General features: G+C 39.8%; 4 protein-coding genes across 7 annotated transcripts in view; 2 read left to right on the forward strand and 2 right to left on the reverse strand.

The window, feature by feature from the left end:
* LOC138186299 (unc-112-related protein) overlaps positions 1-17,758 on the reverse strand; it is a 37,044-nt gene extending 19,286 nt beyond the window's left edge. The window contains exon 1 of the mRNA XM_069126033.1: positions 17,196-17,758. Within this exon, the coding sequence (XP_068982134.1) occupies positions 17,196-17,334 (139 nt within the window). The 5' untranslated portion in view covers positions 17,335-17,758. The remainder of the gene's footprint in view (positions 1-17,195) is intronic.
* A 150-nt stretch (positions 17,759-17,908) lies between these two features.
* On the forward strand, positions 17,909-26,706 carry TTLL12 (Tubulin tyrosine ligase-like 12). Of its 2 annotated transcripts, none has more exons than XM_069126037.1 (2): positions 17,909-18,121; positions 24,373-26,706. In XM_069126037.1, the coding sequence occupies exon 2, from the start codon at positions 24,394-24,396 to the stop codon at positions 26,248-26,250; it is 1,857 nt and encodes a 618-aa protein (XP_068982138.1). In that variant the 5' UTR covers positions 17,909-18,121; positions 24,373-24,393; the 3' UTR covers positions 26,251-26,706. The 2 variants fall into 2 exon arrangements, with proteins under 2 accessions (XP_068982138.1, XP_068982137.1); XM_069126036.1 differs by lacking the exon at positions 17,909-18,121 and adding an exon at positions 23,938-24,263.
* LOC138186303 (putative transferase CAF17 homolog, mitochondrial) lies at positions 18,628-20,241 on the forward strand. 2 transcript variants are annotated; one of them, XM_069126047.1, is made up of 2 exons: positions 18,628-18,886; positions 18,966-20,241. In XM_069126047.1, the coding sequence occupies exon 2, from the start codon at positions 19,040-19,042 to the stop codon at positions 20,135-20,137; it is 1,098 nt and encodes a 365-aa protein (XP_068982148.1). In that variant the 5' UTR covers positions 18,628-18,886; positions 18,966-19,039; the 3' UTR covers positions 20,138-20,241. The 2 variants fall into 2 exon arrangements, with proteins under 2 accessions (XP_068982148.1, XP_068982147.1); XM_069126046.1 differs by having other exon boundaries at positions 18,657-18,886; positions 18,992-20,241.
* Positions 20,668-23,387, reverse strand: LOC138186300 (uncharacterized). 2 transcript variants are annotated; one of them, XM_069126035.1, is made up of 4 exons: positions 23,270-23,387; positions 21,579-23,000; positions 21,185-21,492; positions 20,668-21,101 (listed from the first exon to the last, which is right to left on the reverse strand). In XM_069126035.1, the coding sequence occupies exons 2-4, from the start codon at positions 22,954-22,956 to the stop codon at positions 20,898-20,900; spliced, it is 1,890 nt and encodes a 629-aa protein (XP_068982136.1). In that variant the 5' UTR covers positions 22,957-23,000; positions 23,270-23,387; the 3' UTR covers positions 20,668-20,897. The 2 variants fall into 2 exon arrangements, with proteins under 2 accessions (XP_068982136.1, XP_068982135.1); XM_069126034.1 differs by having other exon boundaries at positions 23,226-23,377.
* Positions 26,707-26,861: the final 155 nt, after the last annotated feature.

A 26,861-nucleotide genomic window follows, 5' to 3' on the forward strand; every position in this document is an offset into this window, starting at 1 on the left:
TGGCTGGTAGACGTAGGAACGTTCTGTCTCTGTACGCGAGGTTCCACACGAATATCGGAATAACGTGGGAGGAGTCGAACGAGCCGATCGATCGGCTGGAAAAGCCACGCCACGCCGGACTGCTTTATTTTCGCATGGAATGACCTTGGAGGAATAACGTTTTATGGAAGTCCGACTGTCGCGATAACCAAAGCTCGAAACGTTGTATTCCCCTACCTCTGGCGAAAAGTTATCGTCTCGCCAGGCTTTATGTAAAGTTTTACGACCGAGTCGACAAGCTCGATACGCTCCGTGTCAATTCGAAAGAATGCCAGTAGCTTTACGATAGGCCACGTATCGGGCATTCCACGAATAATCGTCGCGAGAAAAAATAAGCTGCGTGCCTGGCGAGCTAGGTATACGTGCCTATTAAATCTCTCGCATATTCAAGATTGCAGCTTCCGTTAAACGGGTGAAAGTCATATTAGCGTTCCTGCTGGCGCATAGAAAAACGCGAAAGAGGAAACTTGGCGTCGTGCCTCACGCTGGTATCATCGTGTACATGATTTACAAGGATTCCGGTCGCCTTATCGTAGCTGCACATCCTTAACTCTGCACATTCGCGAGTATCATCGACTTCCGCTGACGTCAGGTCTCCCCTTTCCCTGTAACACCGTTTCCGGTGCGTTGAAAGCGAATCGCAGCAGCAGCCGCGCTATGTCGCCTGCGCGAACCTGCCGTCTCGTGTTTTCCCCAAGAGGTTGTTTCCTTTTTCCTGGCAGCCGACGCTTGTTACTGTTAGTTTGCTTGTTTTCGACAGTAACAGACAATGGGAGAAAGGAGATAGCGAGTTGTGAAAACTACCTAAGTTAGTCGATAGATCGAATGGCAGCGAGTCTGGTCAAAGGTTCGACGTTCCGCGGCCATGTTGACTCACTATCGCGAAGATAGAAGAATTTTATTATGTATGCTGTAAAGTCACCGAGGCATCTACTTAGTCGGCTTGAAATGGACGAAGCAAACTACTCGATATTCAAGAAACTATAAATTCACACGAGATGAAACACCTGTTTCAAACAGTACCTACCCAACACTCTCGCAAGAAATACATATTTCCCCTCCAGGAACAAAGTATGGTGGAAAAAAGAGGTGCTAAGATAGAGAGCGTTGATTGCTGACTTCCGGAAGCAGTGGTAACTTGCGATTCCGTATTTTTCTTGCGTCGCATTCACGAGTGAGACAGCTCACCGGTTTCGTCGTGTAGCGGTGCATCGATATATCACACTCCCAGCAATTATACAATCTCGTTAGCATTCTTTCGCTCTATCGCGATGAATGGATCCCTTTCATACGCGAGCCACGCGCTTCTTGCTAACTCGACGCTTCGCTCAAACGCGTGTAGCGACTATGTTAAGTGCACGCCGTGTGTCACCGTCTCCAGAGAATGTTTAACACTCTTTGCTCCGGCGCTCCATTAATTTCCCACTGTTGCACAGTGAGAGAAAGCAACTCGAAGCGAAAGAGACGATTTCCAGTTCTCGCAACTTCGCCACGCTCTTCATCCTAACGCGTATCTATATCTCTATGAATCATACATGCATATATTATTGTGCTTGCTTTAACACGTTGACGCGTTGCATCGGAAATACGCGTGCCGTGAATAATTTGCGAAGCGAGTCACTACGCAGATAACTGGCTGGTTGACGCAGCGTGCATCCCGATACTCCGAAAGCTCGTGACCGAACGTCGCTGCGGAGGCACGATCGCGATGAACGGCAAACTGATTTCTGCACGGTCGCCGAAGCAGCAACGTTCCATGCCGTGCTTGTTGTACCGGTATCGATCGTGAGTAATTACCCAGCATCGACAGACTTAGACGAGCATTTACGCACGTGCACGTTCATGCTCCTGTAAATCTTTCGGGACGTTTATCGTTTCCGATGCCGGCCGCTTCGAACGACCTACGCGAGAAACCTGTAAATGAACCGCGCTAGAAGGAGGTCGGATCTCGAGTAGTTGTTATTCCAGGGACGTTGGCCTACCTAGAGGCGGTACTTCGAATCTTTCTATTCGCGAGATCTCGAGAATCTTCTCCTTGGACCCAATTCTTTCGATTATCGAAGAAAAAAATGTGTCTCGGTAAATGTTTGCGATGGATGACTTGAATGAATATATCTGACTCGGACTTCAATGAAGACGTCGACGAAACATTGCAAGGGCACATGAGGATCGTTGTCTCGCGTGGGTAGATAAGTTGCGCACATAAACGTTATCGGCGTTATCAATCACCGTAAATAATAAAACGGCCAGCGAACCGGCGCAGCGTTTACACGCGGGCATTGGTCACGCGTACGTGTATGTAGATGGAAATAAACGAAACTAATAAGCGGCCGATGCGAGCGAAACGGAGCACGTAGACCGCAGTGTCGCTCGAATCCTTCACATGTGGGCTGAGAAAATCGCAATTTACGAACATGGACAGGGATCTTGCAATGATGCAACGCGCACACATCGCGCCAATCCACTGTAACTCCAGTGACTTATCGACTATTATTACCCTCCTTGTCTTCGCTATGTATCACTGTCAGTCGTTAGCCTTTCATACGCCATTCAGACTTTTTTCGTAAAAGAGTACTTAATTATCGTCTTCTATAAATACACCGACGTGTAACGTTCTTTCGATAATTTCATATAATGGGCTTTGTACACGTTCAGCCACCGGACGCTAGAACGATACAAGTAGCCTAGGATACGCTATAAATAAATTAATCATTTTCCTGCTTAATTTTCTGTTTCCTTTAATTGAATACGACCGATTACATCTATCGAATCGTAACGATTGTATCTTTCCCCGTGTCCATTATCACCGACTATCGATTCTTTGTCGGTCTCCTAACGACAAGATAGAGACACTGGAAGCCAATTTGGTCTCTAATCTATCAAGTTATGAAGTGGTATGCGTGACAAGAGTCGACATACTATATACTAAACACCATGAATGGACACGAAGGCGTTCGAGTGAATGGAAACCAACAGGCAAGTTTCGCCTACGCGTTTCCAGCTATATAGGCAGACAGGTCCCGCGTATGTGGTCTTCTATACGTAGTGCCTGCGTATGAATATGGATGTCTAGAGGCTGATCAAACTTCGCTCCATGTTCATTTTGCAAATAGTCCGAACGATATTTTATAATCGTAATTTTCAGACATGTGAATTAAAATAGACGGCCAAACATGGATCTTAAAACGATCGTCAAAACTTTCGTACAACATTGCTAATTAGCAAGGCGAATATTACGCGCGTGTTAAGCGAAGGTTTCAACTTTAATGATAGGAAGAATTCCGCGCGATAAGAACAAGCCGCGATATAAGTAAAGCATAATATTGATACAAGTTGATAACACCTTTTCAGATCGTCCAAAAGCGTTAAGAAGTGGTATGTTATCTGCCGCTAGTAACTGGAACGTTTAAAATCGAATCGACCTAGCGATACACGAAAATTGCCACGGCTATTGAAGTCTGTGACGCAAAACTAAATGTAGTGGACGTATGTACGCAGACGTATTTAGATAGGCCATACGAATAAACAAACGAAGATACAATGGAACGTTGGACGCGCCATGGCGTCTTAATTACAACGCTTCAAACCGAACTTGTTTTGATTTCAAACAAACATAACGAATTCGAATAATTAAGCGACGTTGCGACAGCTGAAAGTATCGACTCATCATTGTCGGACGATTTACATTAATGAGCACCGAATAATATCGACGCAGCGAAACGAGTCCTCGCCGAGGAATGGAACTAAAAGTCGAATCATAAGGAGGGTGCAACGACTTCGCGTGCATCGTATCAGCGCCGAGATAAACGGCGAGATTGCGAGAAAGGGGGAAGAATAGGGCGAAAGAAAAAAAAGGTAAAATCAACGGCTGTAATCCAGGTATGCACTTGGGCACATTGCCAAGACGCTAGGAATGCAGCATGCATCTCGCACCGGACTCGATCGCCGCATATGAGTACACGAGTATGCACTCAACGAAATTGCCAACGCAGGGAGAAACTCTGTTCCCTGCGACGTTGGCATCTTCGCGCGCAAGCATTTTTTGAATGAAAAACACGGGAAAACGGACCAGGTAAAAGTATCTTCTTTAACATGGAAATTACAAGTGCGCGGAACTGTTGGCAAAAGCAGAATCGTAAAATTCTCTGGGACAGGGCTCTGATACTTTGATTTCGATTAAAAAAAGAACGCGCAACTTTTTAAGCAATATCTGTGCCACGGTCAAGACCTCGGCGACCCATACCAGTTGTCACGTGTTTCAAGGTCCGGTTGCGTATTTTCGAGAAAAATAAATATTCCAAAGCATTCACGCGTTACCGATGCGTCTGTTTCTCTCTTCTGCGACGTAGATTTCGAAGACGTACAGCGAACATCCGCGCGAATACCTCCTCGTCCGTGTAAGGCACCTAAAGCTGCAAGGCCGTAGCGAAGAATCTCGCGGCTGGCTGTCGTATTCAAATCGTACGAGCTACGAGATTGCTTTATGTCCCGCCATACAAAGTGCCTTCTCCGCTGCCGACTCTCCTCCGGACAGAATTACATTACACCTTTTACCGCACTCGCCGCGTCAGATATTATCGACGAATAAAGTTACGGCTTCTACAAATTTTCGCTACATCTCCTTCTGTTCTATCCGTTCGTCGTAGGGATCGAAATAACATTACGAATTACGACGACAGTGTAATTGCATTAGCAATTCCTTAACTAGACGAACAGCTGTTGGCGCAACGCAGTATTCGTTTCATCATTCTGTCACACGCTCTTACGACGCAAGTCGACTAAAGACAAACTCCATGGACATTGTACTTTAACCTAGAAATCCTAGAATACTTGGGGAAAGATTCTTTGAGAGTCACTGACGCGTTCTACGTGACAAAAGACCAGTCTGTCGCGACGCTGTTCAGCATCAGATATTTTCGCAAGCTGGATGCACCGCCTAAATGCATCGCTCCATGACAAAGTACATCCGTTGCGTAACTTCCAAGAGCTTAGTAAGAGAAGTTCTCGCTCGCGTAATCAATGACGCCATTCATCCTAAAGGTCGATTACTTCTATATCTCGCGTGAAGATCGTCTCAAGATCGATAAACTTTTTTGGAGCACAACAACAGGCGAAAGAAACAACATGAAGATAGGAGCGAGCTTTGATCGATGCCACTGGCAATGACTCACACATCGAAAAAAGAAGACGAGTTACCAGGAATGGGTGAAATCATCCCTTTCGTATCACGAAAGAAAGTCGAAGGTTAAAGTATAGTTACAATGTTTAATTTCTCTAACGAAATAAGGTTCTGACGAATTCCTCGTCCTCTGTCGATCCACTAACATTGTTAGATAATAAATTATTATGCAAAAAATGCAAATCCATAAAATTGGAAAGTTTACAAAAAATAAAGTCGATCAGTTTAATTTTCTACGTATCCAGAACGTCAAAGCTGTATAATTCTTTTCGTCGTTGCAAAAGTTTGCTACACATCCTGTTCAGATTCGTCGAGTGTGATTCGCGGATGTTTCGACGCGTGGACCAACAGACGAGCGAAGAGTTACGAAACCAAATGTGACGGGATCGCAAGCATCACTGACGTCACGTGCTATGTTTAAACTGTGAGTAGCGTCGAGTCTGCTTCTACGCGAGCTCGCGTGTGCGCCGGATCAGAAACGGATGCGATGCGTACACCAGGTCGGCGTGTTCCTGCTGGTCGACGCACAATGTACCATTGTCTCTTCCTCTTTCGCGTATGTCTTGCCTTTCTCCGTCACCGACCGCTTTTATTTCCTATTGAGCCTTAAGACGCTCCAAGGGGTCAGGCTTCCCGTGTCCGCAGGTAGGTAGGCGTGCGTCCACGCACACGCACGGATGCTGTGCAAAATTACGGACGTTTGAGTCATGCGCTCGGTTTGCAAGAACGGGAGCGGTCCGAAGTTCTTAGAGACGATAACACCAAGCAAAGATAATTGTCTGACGAAAGTATAAAGCCCATGAAATATTTGCATACACGTAATTTTGTCCACAGATGATAAGCGCGCGCGTTGATAGAACACAGTTCTTTGCAAATCGTGTTTTCTCTATCTTTCACTGTAGCGATTATGACTGACGAGGCAAATGGAGGGATGCTATGAGCTCGAGTACACGGAGTACCGGCTTAATCGCCAATGCAATTTAGGCAATGCGATTCTGCGGCAAAACCCATGACAAGCGTCAAAAACACGCAGCGAATAGGGTGAAAGATGGAACCGCGTGCGCATGAATCATCGTCCTTCCTGCCATTAATGGGATTCGGCCGAGTACATGTAATATTTCGACCGATTCGGTCGCATGGCAGGATAATCGACTGGTCGGTAGGTCTTCGTCGCGTTAAACATCGACCGGTTCTCGAGGCCGGCAGACCACCGGTGTCGAAAACCAGCGAAATTAAGTTCGTATATTTTGCCCGCCGCCAGAGAAGTCGACGAAAGAAATTGAAATATCGTTTCGCACGAGCGAGCAACGGCGATCGAAGCAAACCACGAAGTGTCGCAATGCTCGGCATCGATCTGGATATTCGATTCGCGATCACCGCTCGAGCAACGATAACGGCCGCGTATATTTAGCATAGAACGCGTCGTTGCCGAGGAAACACAAACAATGATCCGTTCATGCGGATTTGCTAGGTCGAATAAAACCGATCAACCGGAGTGCACGTGACTTTCTAACCTTATACGCGTTTTTTACCATCCATAGATCCCCATGGATCCGATCACGAGCTGCCTTCGCGCAGCGTAAACGTTGAAAAACCACACAATGATCGCATTCAAATTATTCTTAGACGAACAGCCTGTTACCTCGGTTAATTGCGTGATACGTATTAAGAAATATAATAACAAGAATTCTGTTAGCAAAAGTCATCATTCAAGGAACGCAAACTGTACGCGTATACAAATATTTGAAGTTATTCGAAACTTTCAGTTCGAACTCTTGGAAAACAAAAGTTTCTCGGCTCTAAAAAGGGGGTATAGGGGAAAACAGAAGGATTCCGGAGTGCGCAAATACGCGTGTCACGATATGCGACTCCATTCGTTCGATATGTTTGACTGGGTGTCGAATGTCGGTCGTAATATGCACGATGGAGAACACATCCGTTATAATTGTGCCGCCAATGGACGATCGAGAGCCGGCTTATACTCCATCAGGATCGATGCAATCCACGACGTATCCACTGGATGCGTATCGGAAGACGAAGCGAGTCGAACGAGACCTCAATTAAATCACCGTTTATTGCTGCCGCGGAAGCAGTTCGTTTGGAATAAATTTCAAACGGAACAGGCTGGTACTCACTTCAAACAATCTTTCCATTGAGTAAGTATCCTCTTTTGATGATTTACACAATTTATTTCACGTTATTTTAATCTGACGAGACGAAGCATGGCGCCAGGCATGGCGGGCTTCCAAAAGTAAGAAAACATAGTTGTATTCGATTCTCGGAAGGCTACGAGACGAGTGCGACCAATTGTAGCAACACCTGCATCCTCATTCGTTAAGCCGCCCCAATTTGCTGGCGGTCGCATCCTGAAAACGACTACACGACGACTACTGAAATATTCACGAGGGTATAGGGATGTCGGCGGTTATTTCATTGGCCTCGCGCTCCCAATCAACTTTCCACGTCTCATGTTCGTGCCTCGACACAGTCTGTTCGTGTGCGTGTTCCTTTGCAAATTATACGCTCTGCGTCCTTGCGCCAATCAACAGCCACTCGAGATTTCCGTTCACTCTCGTAATCGTGTGCTCGATAACGATGAACGCGATGCCTGAGATCGCTTCTGGCACACGTATTGTATCGTAAATTCGACGTGAAGTCACCGACGGAGTCGCAGCTTCGAAAACGAGTCGGAGAAAGCTCGCCTTATATAGTTCCGTAGGAAAGATGTGTGCGCACTTTCGTCGAGGGAGCTGAAATCACGCGTCGAAAAGGCAGCTACTGCCCACGCCTGACATTTCACGTCTCTCCGTTGGGGCCCGTGTGGAAACGCCTCAAAGATGTCCACAGAGGAACAATACAGAGTCCATGCCAGTTTTTGGATCCTGACAACGACTATGAAACAACGAAGATTTAATGAGAACCACGGGATTACGAACGATTACGTACGTAACTTCTTAAAGAGGCGTCGAGAAAGTTGAGTGGATGGGAAATATGGCTTTAAAAAGAATATCGAGAATGAAGATCCGATTGAATAGTAAATAGATCGAGGAAAACATTTCCAAACACAAAGAAAGGGATTCGCGTAATATTATATACGTTCTTCTCGAGTTTCTAATCTAGTAAACTTACAATACAGTGTAGCGAGCAACAGTCAGGATGGTGTTTCGAAGGAACATCAAAATTTTTACGAGGACGTAAAAGTGTTTCTTGGAACTCTTTCGGCGTTACAGCTGAAAAGAGCGTGAGTCTAAGCACCGAAGGGGTCAAAAAAAAAAAAAAAAAAAATAGAGATAATGGACCCAAACAACGGGTGTTCCGAGATTCCTCGTATCAAGACCCTTCGACATCGGGGTAGCTCACCGCGATAACTTTTCACGGCACGACACGAAAATAAAACACGACAATTTGCTTTGTTAATACATCAGCAAAGTACAAACATAACTCGTACTCGGAAGATTCACAATGGCGATTAACGCTGTCTTATTTGTACGCAAGATTTCGCAACTCTTCGCGCTCAGCTGAATCATTAAAGAGAATTAATCGCAATTTTAATATTAATCGCCGAAGCTTAGGCACGAATGAATTGTCGTTTGAAAGCAGTGGAGCGTATTTACGAGTGCTGCACTCCGATTACGTTCATCGAAGCATTTCTTGTTAATCTGTACAGCGGGAAATCGTTTCTGCGAAAAGATTGGCCGACCTTTCTGATATAACTTAATAGCCGATAGAAGCTAGTATTGCTGTGCAATAAAGTATTCGTTTCGCCTTTTTTTTCTTTGCGCGACCGGACGTAGTGACTTCACGATCCACGCTTTTCGTTGCTTTATTTTCGAGATACCATGCTCGAGGCGCCATCAGAAGAGAGCACCAGTCCCGAGAAGAAGGTCGCACGAAAGCCTGCTGCTGGCACCCCACTGGACAGATAAACTGAATGAAATACTCGCGTGTTTCTGCTTCAACTATGCGTAAGCATAGAAAAGAATTCAAAGGAAAAACTATTTTAACGATATTTCTCATAGACGTTTCTCATAGCTAAATTGCTGGCAATACTGCAGAAATAACGATTACGAATATTTCTGCTTGCTTTTAAATGACATCACGGTCTTACACATTGAGACATCGGAGGGACCATTCTCTAAAATATTAGACTTCGCTAAAGTCCTATTAATAGAGGTGTGGTCTGTTTGATCTCATCATTATTATTCAAGTCAAGGCTGCATCTGACCAAAAGGAAATTTCCTTTGGCATTTCTTGCCGGAAAGGAACGACCTTGACTATGTTACAGGTAGGTCTTCGAGGCGTGTCCGAGCAATCACGTTAACAGAATAAAACGTAACACAAAAGTCGTGAGTATCTTCGAAATTATGTGACAAAATTGGAAAAGATTGTTGCACGCTTCCCGTAAAGGCATATATGGAATTTCATCTTTCTCTGCTTACGCATCAGTTCTTTCTTGGTCGTCGTGAATTCGTTGAACCGATTTATTGCCTTATAAGTTCTGTCCTTCGTGCTGCCAAACCACAATAATGAAGTCACTCAGCCAAGGTTTCGGTCGATTTTCATCAGTAACGATAACTTCCTCCTCTAATTTCTTTTGTCAGCTCTTGATCATTGCTTTAAATTATTCCCTCTATTTAGAGATGACCATTCTCTAGTTGCTCAGCGTCAAATGTACCGCTTATTTCATCTGCATAAATGACGAATCGATTCTCTAGATACCTTAATGACTTCCTGTGATATATTTCCGGTTCTTTTTCCAGACAAGGAAAAATACCTTCCGTGAAACTCATAAAGTAATCGATGAAAATAAATGGAGATATTTTCGATATGAACAAAGCTTAAAATAGATTTATCAGTTTGTGGAACTCTGTGTCACGTGAACTAAAATACCCAGACTATGTGACACAAAAATAAATGATATCAATGGCTTAGAATCCATTCACTTGGAGCCTCGAAAACAGTACGGAACGGTTATCTTATCCCAAGAAACGCGTTTCGGGAGCAGCTACCGACATTATTTCTTCTCCGCATACTTCTACCCTTTGCACGCGATAAAGTTTGACCGAACAGTTCAGTCAGTTTAAAGTCTTCCATTCGTTAAAGTTTAACTATTGATTCGCCGAGAATTTAAAAGAATGCAGTAAGAAATTTATGATCTACCGATGACGCAATGCTGAGGCGAATGTTATGTCATAGACATTGTGTTATAGACATAAACTTTGCTATGCGATTATTGCACAAGCTGTCTTTCTCACTTTCACATTATAGTCGCAATATTCGCACTGTAATTCCACTCTTAACTACTTGTGATTAAGACAAGTATCGTATGTAACAATTATCCTCTGCCGTTGTTTAGAACACGACGAACAACTCTTTGCTCGACCATCAGCCATAACCGCAAATGTTGCAACACGCACTTTTATGATTTTAGCATGCGCATGAAACAATTTTTAATAAAAACCCCAAATGTTCGTAACATATTACAATGAGCGCATAGATAATGAAATTTTTTCCAACATTCTGAAAAATGATAAATACTCGAGAATCAACAGCTGCCCGATGACTCAGTGCTGGCTCAAGTTTTTTGCGTTACGGTCGTTTCTGTTGGAGCATCGCCAACTGGCTGGTGAACAAATTCTATCGAAAACCCTACTCGACTAGACTTACCATAACCATGGCTCGTACTATTGAACTTGCGAAACTTCCATTGGGATTTACTATCTTATAACAATGTCTCGCAGACATACATTCAGTACATTATTCAGCGACGTTGCAGAAAAGAACGAGTCGCAGACGAAAAGCCGTTATATAACTTATGTCCTTAACATTGAACTTTGTGTGGAACATTCGCTTAGAACTGGGAGAGTTGAGGCTTGTGCTACGAAGTAGTTCATTTACAAGTCAAAGATGCTCGGAAACCAAACAGAGTAGAAGTTTGGTTTCTTTGTGCGGAATTGTTTTACATTGAACGCAATTATCTTTCTGGAGTAGCATCTGTCTAAGAGTCGTCTCAGTTCCTCGAATAATTAGTCGACGACGAGTTCACGGTGTATCCTTCGTTCTCAATTTATTTAAAAGGACTCCTCTTTCGCGGATGATTCAGCCTGCCGCCAATTACAAAACCCGTCGAGCACGTTCGTCCGACTGTAAAACGCTAAAAACTGACTCGCTCACGCCCTAGGGAATTATTCATACCAGAGAGAAATGTGCGGATATCGCGGCCTGTTCCTGGGGACTGCATCGTAAGTGTCGTGTTACTTAAAACTGGAATAAGGTATGTATCATAGTCCGGCGTGAGTCACCAGATGCAACGAAAGAGGCGTCTAAAAAAGATAGCCCGCGCTTCTCGGACAGAAATTGCTGCAAGTGTTCCATGATAAATGGTCTCCTTGCAAACAAGTTTATTTTCATTGCTTTCTATTATTTCGTTCCTCTACAATGAGCGTTTAGAAGAGCAGTCGCAGAAATTGTTCAACTATACGCCTCGATTAGCACGACCGATGGTTATTCCCACAGCGGCGACTTATTACAAGCTCAGTAATCGAGTAACAACGTGTAACTCATTAGCTTACCTACTTAACGGTCGAAGGATGATCGATAATATTCAAAAACATTTATCATGTTCTTGCTAGTTAATCTCATTTGCAGGGAGATCAAGGCTAGAAGAAAAAGTTGTCGTCGGAAAGCTAAAAATTGTTGGAAATACACACGCTTGAGCGCATCGTCTTCCACAATCTCTATGTACGTATTGAAGTTTCATTGATAACGCGGTCAGAGTAGAATTTCTATACGACGACCTTTAATTCCGTGTAGAGAGCCGCAAGTAGCTAATCTTCTTAAGTCTCTTCCAAGGAAGGACTGAGTTTTGCCCTGGTGGTATCGCTCCGATCCTATATCACCAACAAATAAGATTATCACGAGTCCAAGAAGCGATGAATCTTTCGCATTTCCTTCCTTTCCATATTCAAACAGATAACTTGGACACTTTGAGGATATATGGTAAGTCAGTGGCAATAGCAAACGATAAAGTTTATTTTCACAGAGTATATTCATGAAAGAATGTTACATAGATATGGCACATAGCGATAGAGACCAGTTAGAAACTATTTTGCATAGGTACGTACAGATCGATAGAAACTATCTTACTTAACGCGAATAGAACAGCTATGGGAATCGAGGAAAGCAATGTCAGACGTTAACTTCTCTTCCCTGGTATGGTATAGTATTGTAATCTACTATTATTCCTTACGTCATCGGAACTTCGCCTTTGGCGTTAGCTCCTCGTTATTTTACCATCCAATTATAGCATGATTAAGACTTGTAGCGCATTTGCGCGCATTTGTGAATGGATTACTATTGTAATCAGATTGTTATAGAGGAAACCTCTGTCTCTCACGAACAAAATAAATGGTAAGCATTCAAGGCTCGATTCATGTCTTATGAAAGACGATTTCGACAGTCGTATCGTCAGAGACTGTACGCTATACTGGAATAATATGGAGGTACGCGTATAAAACGGTAATGTAGGATGATCGATCAAATGATGCACGGTAATAATTGTGGACGATGTGTTAACGGCACGATCGGCCAACGAAGGTGGCATCGATCGTACGAAGGCTTTCCAAGATAAAAGAAGCTTGCGCGCCTCGTGCGAGTACCGTAAGAACGACCTTGCCTCGAAATGGCGAAACGGTCCGGGTGCACTACAATAAATGCCTCCGATTCTTTCGCACCTGGTAACTACGAGAACGAGCAGAGAGAAATGACCGGTATCGAGGGCGAGGATACCGAGGAGAATTCGGCCAAGGAACGATCCTACCGAAACCTGTCCTTTCGTTACATATATCACATCGTCTACTACCGCTTCTTTCGCCTGCTTTGTATCAAATCAAGAAATAAATTGATAAATTGCAAAGTCCAAGTAAATCAATTAGGAAACGCAGTTACATAAGATTAAATGCCTGTCTGTATTTATCTTCTTTATTTAACCATTGCAACGTGGTAATATTAACATTCCACAACATTATCGAAATCGTGTAATGGTCAGGAATGTAGTATTCTTGCGGCCCAACGAAACAGAAAATTAACGATTTGATGACTCCGTTTAGCAGAGAAATTACCTCATCCGCGTCTCTTCAGTTTCCAAGAAACTCGGATTGACTTGATGAGAATTCAGAAATCGACAAATGCCAATTAAAATCTATTATGCAACGTTCGAATATACACGCACGCGATGAAAAAGTTGAAGAAGAAACCACCAACGCGAGACGGAGATTCCGCACGTCAGAATGATGCTTCGTCGGTTTCCCTCAGACAGGCACAATTTCGTAAGAAGGCCGTGCTACCATACCGTACGAGGTAGCCGGAATATAAAATTACGAAGCGGGTAATCCGAACCTGTACACGTAAGCCGAGCAGATAATTCGAGTTAAGTGGCTCTCGGATAAGTCTCGCAGTTCGGATTTTGCCTCCGTGGCTTCGTCGTTGATCAGAGTAAACGCTAAAAATCTACGTTGAGAGAGTGGCGTTTGTGTGCCCACGCGTTAGCGGCCTCCCTCTCTCGCTCTCTCCTTTTCGACCTCTTCGCGTTTTTCTTCTTCCTACCTTGCCGGCCGGACTCCCACAGAATGGTACGTGTCGTAACCAACTATAAACATTGGCACCTGCGGGCCTGTCACCTTTCTTCTACACGGCCATGCCGGCGATTGCTTTTCTGCAACCTTAAACCTTACCGATTCTCCAACGAAAATGCGAAGGAATCGTACGCCAAGAATTTTCTCCGGCTTCCCGCTGCGTCTCTTTGCAACTTCCAGCTGCATGAGAAAAAATGGTCACAGGTAAAAGCTGTGAGAGCGATGGTAATCTGAGCGGACCGTGGGATCGGCCGCTCCAAGACGACTTTAATCTTCATAATGAAGTCGACGCTTATCGGTTTCGTTAATTAAGCGAGCGGCTCGTCGGATCGTAGCCTCCCAAGATGACGGTTGCAGTGGCAACGCCGTAGGGTCTCTTTCGATTTCGAAGAAGCGACGCAAGAAGAATGTAGTCTTGTCATCGGCTTACTGATGTACGGTACTTTCGAGTCCTCCAGTTTTTTCGCCCTTTTCCCTTGCTAGCGTATACGCACGTGTCCATCCGACGAACGTTAATTATTCGGATAAACAGCGCGACGCCTTTCTTTCAAGTTATATCGATCCAACTTCTAAGATAATCCTCTCGTTTTCGTTTCAATGGAATGCAGAAGTCACCGCACAGCCGTGTGACAGTTGACTACCATGTAACATAATGTCGTGGCTTTCCAATGGCGGTATTCTACATGCAGAGTACACTAAATCTCTCGAGGGAGGAAAAAATACACATAGCATGTGTCTTACTTCGCTGTCCGAAACGCCAGGGAAATATATGACGATCGTTCCGGGGAGGGAATATAAATTTTAGCCGAATTTTTTTCTAATGCCGGTTCTAAACAGTCGACCGATGTGATCGTAAGATATCCACGGGAAGTATCTCGTAACTTATACACCAATGTATCTGTATTGAGCTTAAACGCGCCATTTATAAGCGCTCGCATCCGTTTAAGTGGCGAACGAGCGTGTTGTCGCGTATATGCAAACGTCGCAGTGCATTTCTCTTCGGGCTCTCGAAGAATGTCGACCTTTTGCCGCGCCGAAGTATTCCACTACGTGATTCCGTACAATGAGTTCGAATCTGGTCTCTTCCCGGGACACCCGGTATATTTACATAGGGTTTTGCCATGGTACTGGCAAGATGCTGCTGGAAGCGCTGGACCAACACCTGTACAACTACGGTAACCTGTCAAGCTGGAAGGGCAAGGAAGGCCCACCTAACAAAAGCTTTTGCTGTTGGATTTTTTTTTACCTGTTTCTTTTTTCCTCGTCCGTTGAATCTTGGTTTCGGTGCTTGAAAACGTGCGATCGACGCTCTGTTCCAAGAAAAAAGATGCATCTTTTGAAAGAACGACTCGAAATATTTTGTTTCGATCGATATAAACTATGCTATACCTGTCAGAGCGGAAAGTTAGGCTGACCGAAGCGTAGATATATCGGCACTCATGTGAAATTATCGTCATTACACACAGAAAGGCATATCTTTCAGATACGAGTTATCGCGTTGTCGTACAAGCAGCGAGTAAACCATAGTTTAAATCTTCTCTTGCCGGAAGTAGTCTTTTGCCACGTTTCAAAGTGGCCGGATTTTATAGAAAAAGCGTTCGATTGTTTGGTGCAGTTAAAGAACCACGTAAAAGCGCGCATGCATAAGACAATTATTAATATCTACAAAACCTAATCAAAGAATCGCTTTTCAGTGTAAATTGAGGAACATTTGAACTTAAAATCACGAAAGATGATTGACTTAATATCGGTATAAAAAAAGACGTAAAGCTTAGTTAGGAATAGCAGGCCGAGATTTAATGAAGGGATAAAGGGCCGGACGAGCGCAGAATGTTGAAGATCCCTTTTGGGACCGGAGAAACGATCGTCTACGTGGAAGTAGAGGCCGGCTCGAAAAATCGGATGAAAGAAACAGCAAGTTAAAATAAGCTTGGCTCGTTCTTTGTCGCGTGATCGAAGGAACAAGAGAGACGGAAATGTCGTCTTCACTAAAGACACTGCTGAAAATACATTGATGGCTAATAGAAGATGGACTAACGCGTATCAAAATTTTATACGCTCAGCGGTTGTTCTTGTTTGCAATAAGCAGCAAACGGATGGAAAAGAGAAACCAGTATCGGCCCTAAGTATAAATACTGTGTTGTATAAACGATGCTGACTAAATAAATTAACGAGTAGATGTTATTTTAACTATTAAGAGAAGCATCGAGCAATAGCCTGATAATTTTATTACTGAACAAATTCTTCCAGCCAATTACCAATTTCATTCGAAGTTATGTGTTGTCCGGATATAAGCTGATAGCAATAATCGAGCGTTTATCGATGAAATTGGTCATGTAAAGGCAAACACTTGTTAAATTTCACGGATAATTTGCACAGAAATTGCACGATATCTTTTTAGGACAGCTGGAACTAGACTCCAATGTGCCTTACGATATATTCGCTCGTCTATTCGGCCATGCGTATATACGTGGGTTACGGTACGCTCAATTGATCGAAATTGGTTAATTCGTCGAGACCGAAACTATCCTACTCTCAACCTGGTTAATTATCTGGAGTATTGACCGACAGTAGTTCTCATATAGCATCATCCAAAATGAGGAATTTTTGCCTAAAGATCCTGACAAATTAACGTGTAGACCATGAAACACAATTTAAAGAATAAAAGGAAGAGCAAGGTATTCGTAGAATCAGTTGTTCTTCCTGCGACGATTCATCAGGGAATAAGACACCGACTAGGTTATGCTTATCTACGACGAAAGTGACCGTACGGTGTTCGTTTTACGTGCGGCCAGACATAGGAATTGGTTGCCGGTCTCACGTGTCTTTCGTCTCTCTACGGAGCTGTGGGAGCTCCTTTAGCATATAAAGGAGTCGCTGGACGCGTCCATACGTCCACCGTCATGGCGAAACTAGTTCGGCCGTCCAGTTTTTCCACTCCCGTGCACACTTCAGTCGTCTCTTCGATGGTGGGAGACCACATCTCGAGCAGTCGCGGTCCTCGTAACGACACGCTAATAATCCCGCAACTTGTTGCTATTCCGCCGCTTAAAGGTCTATTGATCGTCCCTAACACCATGTTGATTCGATATTTTCAAAAATGGAGTACGGAACGATGTTTCGTTAACAAAAAGTTATCGCCTTCAGAGATCTAGCCTCTCTACGATCCTGTGTACGATAATCTTGGCGTTATCACGTGACAATTTGACCTATTACAAGCCTCAAATTAATCGTCAGCAACCATTTGAATTTTCAATTCCCGCGCGCTTTCCCCCTTTAGTCAATTAGAAAATGATCTCTGAGATGTTTCTATGAGATATTAAAAAATGAGCGATAAGACTCACCGAGATCTTCAACCAGTCGGAGCATGACACCACCGATGTGCAATTCTCCTTTTACTCGTAAACTCCTCTCCACTTGAAGATCGGTCACATAAACACGCAGCACCCAGCTGCCGTCCACCTCGTGACCATCGGAATACATTTTTCCCGATCTCGGGCGACCGTACGTCAAAAATATCGAATTATAAACTAACACGTTCTTTAACGCGATGCACCTTCAGCTCCAGACACTCGATTTCGAGAAGAAAAGTTCGTTCTAAGGTGCGAAAATCATGATTTCGCGGCACTTGACATCACCGCGAATACACCTCAAAATTATTCGTCGTTCGGTGAATAACGAGTTGTATTTAATCTAGCAGTACTAGTGGATTTTACGACTTCTTAAGCAAACTCGATTCGGCCTAGTGTACGCACTTGCGATACACTGGTTGCTTTGATCGGACTCGCACAAATTCGTTCCGAATTCTGTATAGAGGCGTTCCAACGTTAGCCTCACGTCCCAGCTGGTTTCTCGACTGGTGTCGACCGTACACTCTCGGCTCGGCTACACTCTCTTGCCGAGAATAGAACTATTTACAAGTAGCGCGCTTGGAATGCGCGCGCAGATCTCTCCCCCCGACAACGTCGCGCGGTAACCCGTCACACAACTCGGTTTCCTTTCCCTTCGCGTCTACAGACACACCGTGGCCTTACTGTTTCGTCGTTTTTCCTTTCCTATTTCATTGCCTTTGAGTTCTCGTCGTCCTTCTCGATCTTCTCGTGGATAGTGCTCGCGTTGGCTCTCCCTTCCTTCTTCGCCGATACGTTGCCTTCTTCCACCACATCGATGCACCGTAATCCGGAGAATCCTATGGATCTTTATCCAGATTTTACATTTTCCAAATGCTGTATACCTAAAAGTACTTGCTCCAGTTCTCCCTTCGAATAAGGTAATTAATTTATCTTTTATGGTTGAAACAAGTTATGCATGTGATTCATTATGAGCTGTTGTACATACATACATACATATACGGTTACTTCGATGACAGATATAAGAAGGATTATAAAACGAACTTTTTAAACATATATTATACAGTGGTATTTTAAAATGCTTTAATATATTCAGCCCCTTTTTTACTTTTGCCTAAATCTTGTAACGTATACACAATATTGCTTTCAAATCTATAAAGTCTATTTTGATTGGATATGTATCAAGGCATAAAATAGACTTGGCATCTTATAAGATCTCATATCGTGTGTGCTCTGAAATACCGACTTCAGAAAAATTGGAGTGTTTCTGTACTGTCTCTGCAATTTGCTATAGTAAATATAGAAATTATATTTAGTCAATCGGTGTAGTCATTAGCTACGGAAGAATCTTCGTTTTCTAAACTCTCGAAACAAAATTAGACAGGTAGTCAAAATCAGTAAATAATAATTAAAAATTTTGATGTTAATCTTATGTTATCTGCAGAAATGTCGTTCGATATTTCATTCAATTGCTTCTGATAGCGCTAGTAGACAAGCAGTTTGTGTAGTCTGTAGTATACTGTAGAGTTCTTCTTTTACCTACTCATTTGATTTACCATACCAAATTCTTACTCATTACGGATCGATGTCGTAAAGCAATCGAAATATCCAGAATAAATTTGGACAAAAGTTTTATAACGGCATATTTGCAGAGAGGTTGTGTGAAATATCACATAAATAAAAACGTAAGATTATCCATACTTTCTTCAGTAAAGACAAAAAATATAATTTAAGGTTAGAATGTGATAAACAATGTTATATTAGCGTGTGAATTTTTCTCTTTCGTGAAGGTCAAATTTGTACAAAGTTTGGTTGTTGTTCTGGTGATATTTGGTACAATGATCATACACCTCAAAAGATTTATTTTGCCATTGTGCAAATTGAATAAACTTGGAAAGGTACAAAAGCAATTTATTAGATGCAATTCTTCAGAATCTTCACCTGGAATCTTAGAACAGCTAAAAAATAAGAGTATACTGCGGGTTAAAGGAAATGAAGCTTCAAGTTTCTTACAAGGATTAATTACAAATGATATGAAGCATTTTGAAGAAGGGGCAGCAAATTTATATGCATTATTTCTAAATGTCAAGGGTAGAGTAATGTATGATGTTATTATCTATAGAAGCCAAGAAAATAATGTATATTATATTGAATGTGACTCACAAGCTGCAGATTCATTACAGAGACATCTAAAAATGTATCGTGTTAGAAAAAAAATTGATATAGATCATTTAGGAGATAATATAAATGTTTGGGCATTCTTTGATCCTACTCAATATATGAATAACAAATATAATGATAGTAATAAACAAAAACTTGAAGGTTTAATATTTCCATGTGGTACTCTTAATAATAAAGTAAGCAAGGTAGTTGATAATATTATGATGTATGAGGATCCTAGACTTCCTGATCTAGGCATCAGAATTTTAGCAGAATCAACAATTGAAAGACAAAAGATAATAAGACATTTAAACTTAGATGCATTACATTCTACTAATGACTTCAATTACAAAGCATTTCGATATAAACTTGGTATTCCTGAAGGTGTAGAAGATTTACCACCAGGAAAACCTTTGCCACTAGAAGTAAATTGTGATTATTTGCATGGTGTTAGTTTTCATAAAGGTTGTTACATTGGTCAGGAACTTACAGCTCGTACTCATCATACTGGTGTTGTAAGAAAACGTTTAATGCCTCTATTATTTAGTGAAGTTCCTAATAAATCTTTTTCGTATGATGATAAAATTATTAATGAGTCTGGCAATGTAGTAGGTAAATTTAGAGGAATTGAAAATCAGTATGGATTAGGTTTAATGCGAATTATTGAATCTTTGAATGCTCAATCTCTTACTATATCAGATACTAAATTAAGAGTATCAAAACCTATTTGGTGGCCGCAGGAATTGCAGAAAGTTTCTGTTAATAAAAAAGAATGAAGGTTTTTAAGTTAAATACGATTTAATGTATATATATATACTAAGTTGTAATCTATGGTTATAAAATAAATATATTGTCAGGAAAAATTATAGATTATTTTCCATCAATGTTACTTTATAGGATGGAATCTGTCGCTAGTACATCTACGGACGAAGCTCATTTTATCGGACACAATCAAGGTTTAACATCAGCAGTTCAAGATCCCAAAGAAATCATAAATGAAATATTTAGATGCTCTTGTTGTTCATTAGAAGAACGATTTAATTTCAAGGGTATTAAAGCACCATTCGCGCGGCAATTAAGTTATCTAGAAGAATGTTATATTATGAAAGATCCTTTTAGTTTACCGAACAAAGGAGAGGTTTTAGTATTAGGAGCTGATTGTAATTTTTGCAAAAAACCTGTATGTTTAGAATGTAGTATATATTTCGGTAAACGGTTTTGTTTAAAATGCGCGTTATGTAATATACAAAATTTGCCATCGCAACTACATTCCAAAGTAAAAAATTTAATAAAAGAAAGAGATTCATAAAAATATTTTATTAAACATTAAATACTTGTTTCTACTCTTTTACATTTGAAAAATACATACTGATAACAGTCTTAAAAATGCTAAATCTTCTTAATTACGTTTTTTCTTACTTCACAATGATACGACAGGTTGCAATTTGTCATTATCGCTAGTATATAAGATATATGAATTAAAATTGAATTGTTACAAAAATGTTTAAGCTAACAGTATACTTTTTATGCCGCTATTTAATTTGATGACTTTTTCGGCTTAGCCATAAGTTTTTCAGCCAAAAGTTTCTTTTTTTTGTCAAACTTGTTTTTACTTTTCTTTTTGTTTACATCAGATTTTTGACCTTGAAAGTTATTTCCTTGTTGTTGTGGGCTAGTTTCTTTCTTTTCTAGTTTTTGTTTTTTTGTTATTCTTTTTGCAGCGTTTTCTTTATTACGAATCTGAAAAATGTAAATTAATATTTTATTAAATAGTAAAACTTAACTGATACATCAAATATTTCTTAAAGAATAATGTTACATACCGTTATTGATGCACCTACAGTATTTTTCAACTTTTTATGTGAAAAATTATGGTTATTTTCTGCGGGATATCTCTTTCCATATTTTTCTTTTGTTCTTTTATCTTGGACAATATTTGGTTTTACTCTAACTTCTCTATTTAAAATTGTGATGCCATCTAGTTCTAATGCTAATGCAACAGCATCTTCACTTTTAAAATTAACATATCCAAATCCTTTGCCCACTCCAGTCTGATTGTCTCTAATTATTCTCACAGATTGTATTTCACCACATCGCTTAAAATGATTCCTAACTGAGTCATCATCAACATCTGAAAATTATAGCATTTTTATAATATCATAATATTAGTTAATCATGTAATTAATCTTTATTTCTTTTATCCTGTATTATACTTACTAAAATGTAAATTTCCTATGAATACGCTTTTTTTTGTTTCATATTTGTCATTTGATTTCATAGACATGTCTACTCTTATATAATTTCCTTCAAATTTTCTTCCATTTGCGGACAAAGCTTTCTTAGTAGATTCTTCAGACTCAAATCTAATATACGCATAAACTGATTTCATTTTAGGGTGTAAATCATTTGTGATAGCTGCAACTCGTTTAGGTATATTGAGGGATTTTGATATTTTACCCCTTATACGAATAGCATCAATCTTCCCAAATTGCTTAAATAACTTCTGTAACTGTTTCTTTGTTACATCTTTTGGGAGATTACCAACAAAAATTGTTCGTTCATTTTCTTTAAATTCTTCTAAAGAGGAATCTTTATCTTGATGAGAGTTCAATGATCCGTTTCCTTCTACTTCTCCTTCTTCTTCATCTTCTTCATCACTTATATCATCATCTTCATCATTCTTAGCTGGTTGAACAAAATCATCATCATCATTATCATCCTCAATAGTAGTGTCAGACACTAGTGTTTTTAGAAGACCTGATCCTTCATTCTTAAATTTTTCATCTTCATCAATTGTATCATCAGTTTCGTTATTCTCATCAAAATCAGTAAAGTCTTCATCATCTTCATCCTCAGAAAGACTATCTCCCAGAAGTACCTTTAGAGAACCCACAGAAGATCCATCAGTCTTTCCTCCATTCTCAGATTCTGTATCTTCTGTATCATCCTCTTCTTCCTCTTCTTCCTCTTCTTCATCATCATCATCATCGTCGTCGTAATCATCATCATCATCATCAACCTCATCATCACTATCCTCAGTCACAGAATCATCCTTGTCTTCACTGGAATCAATGCTGTCATTTGATCTTATTCCATCAAACATTTTTACACCTTTAAATACTTGTACTTTTTTGTTTTCCTCATAATCTTCATCATCTTCATCACTATCATCTGCTAGACTGGCACCAAGAATATCTGGTAAGATTTTTTCCTCTTCACTTATATTACCATCAGATGATTCACTCTCATCAGTACTTTCAATTATGCTATCCTGTAATACAATTCCTTCATTGATAGACTCATTCTCTTTGACCTCCTCAACATTTTTATTTTTTCTTTGTTTCTTTAAAGATTCTTGCAGCTTTTCAACATCTTTCTTTCTCAGTTCTTTATTCTTTTCTGGAGATTTCTGAGGTGTATTATTTTTCATATTGTTACTATTTGACTTTTTTGATCCATTAATTAATGGAACTTTTCCAGTTGGTATTTGTTTAAATTTTTTATTTTTATTTTTTTGTATAAATCCATCCCTTGGTACATTCAGTAAGTGTTTGGAAGTTAAATTTTTATCTTTCTTTGGTTGTGATTTAACCATTTTTTTCAAAAAACCTTATGTCGTCGTTTAAAACAACAGCTATCCTGTTATAGATAGAAGAAATAATTAATCTTCCACGCACATATTGTCCTTATTTTGTTTCAAACAATTTAAATTTTTTAAGATCATTGATTCATTTAGAAGCACGTTATATAGTAGTTCAATCAAAGATAATTAGGTTAATACAGAAAGTTAATAATCAAATCATAGCCATTAATAGAATTAATTATTATTAATATACTTAATAAGAAATAATACTAAATACTCACTACGGTTATATGTATACAAATCAAGCCGCCAAAGAAAAACTCACTTCTCAATACGCCGGCTCAGAGTGAACACACTTTAAGCGCCAACAGGAAGAACGAAATCAGCCATTAATATCCTATATACCTCATTTTTGAATGTCAACGTATTAACGAAAAACAAAATTCTCTATATCTTACTTTAAATGCAATTTCCCTATGAATCTAATAACCAATTGCAATCTTACATTCATAATTTTTAACGGAAACATTAGACAATTGCACAAAAATCGGGTCCCAAATTTTGCAAGTATGCAGGTGTAGAAACAATTGTATTTCACATAGCCACAAGCTTTGGTAGACCTTAACACGTTAGACCTTTAACTCAAAAATCAAAATATTTTATTTTTGATTTATGATCAATGAAACTTTTGTGAACACATTTGTTACATTTTTCTGATTGAAATGACACTAAACACAACGTATGTAATTTGCTTACTTACTAAATGATAGTTAAATACATATGAATAAGTAAATGTAATTCAAATTATATCGTGTTTGGTCTCATTTTAATCAGAAAGATGTCACAAATACGTTGGTGAAAGATTAATTTTAAAAAGGTCAAAAATAAAAATGTTTCTCTTTTAAATTAGTATCTAAATATATTATCTCAGCGGTATTTGACCATGAATTATGTTACACTATTCGATCGCGGCGAGCCGCAAAGCTTCGTGGTAAACTCTGGGTATAAAAACAACAGTGGGGATTACGACGGTGTAATCTTTATGCGCTCTTTTTGTGCAATTATCGAATGTTTCTCTATATTTAAAGTTGTTACGAAAAGTAAACGATTCAATTAAAAAATAAATGCAAATATTTTATACTAAAATATGATTAGAGACACCATTGCAAACATAACATTTACACATATGTAAATGTTGTTTCAATGTGAAAGGAAAGGTTATGTTGTACAGTATTTTCGTGATTTTGTAAGATTCAGAATTTATATAAATATTCGCTTCAAAAATTAATATATCTATAGTTATCGATAGGAAGATTTAGGTAAATTTTTATTGACATTATATCCTTCTGTAATAATTTTTATAGAACTAGGTTAATTTGTCCAGATATAAAGTGTCAGAATCATGTGGCTGCATTTTCCATGTTTCAGATTATATTTGAGTTGTATACAATGGACGGAGTAGGATTATTTAATACTTTTCTTCAAACACACCAACCTCAATTAGAATCTTCTGGGATACCAAGAATATATTGGCACATTTTATTTAAAAAACTTCAGTACCAGATATTTGATTCAGGTCTAATATTTCAATTAATGAAAATTGATTACGATAATGATAAGAAGGGTAAAAAGGATCCTATTTGGAAGCTCTTTGTTTGTCGTAAGGGAGGCATTGCTGTTGAGGATCCAAACAATATTTATTTGATAGATCATGCATGGACATATGATATTAACAATGCAAGGCAAAATTTATCAACTATTCCAGGTCTATTAGGTCGTATGTGTTCCTTAATGGGTTTTGACACAGATGCAGAGGAAGATGAAAAGATAGAATTTGTATTAAATGAAATGTGGAGGTACAATCAATCTTTTGCTATAAATAGTGGTTCCATAGAGGATAGAATGCCAGTTTGGTATATTATGGATGAAGTAGGATCAGCTATAAATCATAGTGATAACCCCAACTTTAGAACAGTGCCTTTCTTGTATTTACCAGATGGTGTTACTTATACACTGTTGTTCCCTATAAAAAATGTTGATTACAAAGAAGAAGTTACAAGAAATTTTATAGAAGGGCAAACAAGAGACAAAAGGAAACAGAAAGCGTTATTGTTACCTTGGATAGAAATATCATTTATCGAAGAAAGCTTCTTGCAAATTGAACCAGATGAACAATACTTTTTGGCAGGTCGTATTCATGAAAGTCTACCAGAAAAAGTGGATTCTAAACCTCTTGAAAGAGCTAAAGGTACGAAATTAAAAGTTTTTTCAGAATATACATATGTAAATGAATATCTAAATGACCCTGCATTTGAAATTGTGGCCGATGAAGACCAGGCAGATATTTTATGGTACACCTCACATTTCAAAGACTATAAAAGGTTAAGCACACAATCGCCATATGTTTTTGTAAACCAATTTCCATTTGAAAATGTTCTAACTGTTAAAGATTTATTGTCGATTATATGTAGAAGAAAAGCAGGTGAAAGGTACTTCAATCCCAATACACTCGAAACTTACCCAACTTGGTTACCAACTACATACAACCTAAGTGTAGAATTAGTGCAATTTATTGCATACTTTGAACGGAGGAGATCAATGAATTTAGATAATCATTGGATTTGTAAACCTTGGAATCTAGCTAGAGGATTAGATACACACGTTACGAAAAATTTGTTCCATATATTACGATTGCCTAGCACAGGTCCGAAGATAGCGCAAAAATATATTACAAATCCCGTTTTGTACCACAGACCGAACATCGGAAAAGTTAAGTTCGACATACGATACATAGTAATGCTCAAATGTGTACAACCTCTACAAGTGTTCGTCTACAAAAATTTCTTCTTAAGATTTGCGAATAAGGAATTCGCTTTAAATAATTTCGACGTGTACGAACAACATTTCACAGTTATGAATTATTCAGGAGACATACCACTTTGTCACATAAAGTGCGCGGACTTTATCTTGGAATGGGAGAAGCAGTACCCCGACTTTTCATGGAAGAGATGTGTCGAGCCAAAAATCTTGCACATGTTTAGAGAGGTTTTCGAGGCTGCAGTCGCGATAAAACCACCGAAAGGAATTGCGGAAAGCCCACAAAGTAGGGCTATGTACGCGATCGATTTAATCCTCGAATGGAAAGGAGATACGATACAGCCTATGTTATTGGAGATTAACTTTGCACCTGACTGTAAACGAGCATGCGAATATTATCCAAATTTTTATAACGACATATTCAAATGCCTGTTTTTGAATTTTAATAATTCGGAAGTATTTCACGATTTGTGCTTACAGCAGGGTTAAATTCTTTATACATAAATCGAAATACAGTTGCCTAAGTGCATGCTCGAATTATAAATATCGAGAAACTATTAACGATCCTTTTTGTGATCAGCGTCGCGGCCAAACACATTTATTTATTCAAAGCAGGAGAGTTCCGTGTTTCGTATGCGATAATGAGCTGAAGTAGATCCAGTAAATCTGCATATGCGAACGTTAAGGGTATATTTGCCCCGTAAATAATTTGCAGTTCCCATAACTTGACGCTATAACGGGAAGACTATTGTAGTACCTAATGGAATAATAAACGAGAGAGCAATTGGAACAGTTTCACGACTGTCCACTTTGGTCATCGCGTATCCACGAGTGCGTGATTAATGCAGAAAGATACTCATAACGATAATGCCAACTGCTTAGCGATATTATTTTTCTCGTGAAAATAGAATGAATACGTAATAAAGGTCAATATATCGAAGCATACACAGTCAATCTTAATTATTTCTTCGATCATCCATCTGTGATTATTTGTTTAATATTTTATGTTGATTTTTTCAATTACTCCAGATGTACTAAATATAGAATCAAACTTCCTGAAAAAAAAAAAAATTGCATTGGATCTATAAATTCAGCCAGCA

The sequence above is a fragment of the Bombus flavifrons genome, chromosome 13, assembly GCF_040668555.2.
Source record: "Bombus flavifrons isolate JBK064 chromosome 13, iyBomFlav1_principal, whole genome shotgun sequence".
NCBI classification, from domain to species: domain Eukaryota; kingdom Metazoa; phylum Arthropoda; class Insecta; order Hymenoptera; family Apidae; genus Bombus; species Bombus flavifrons.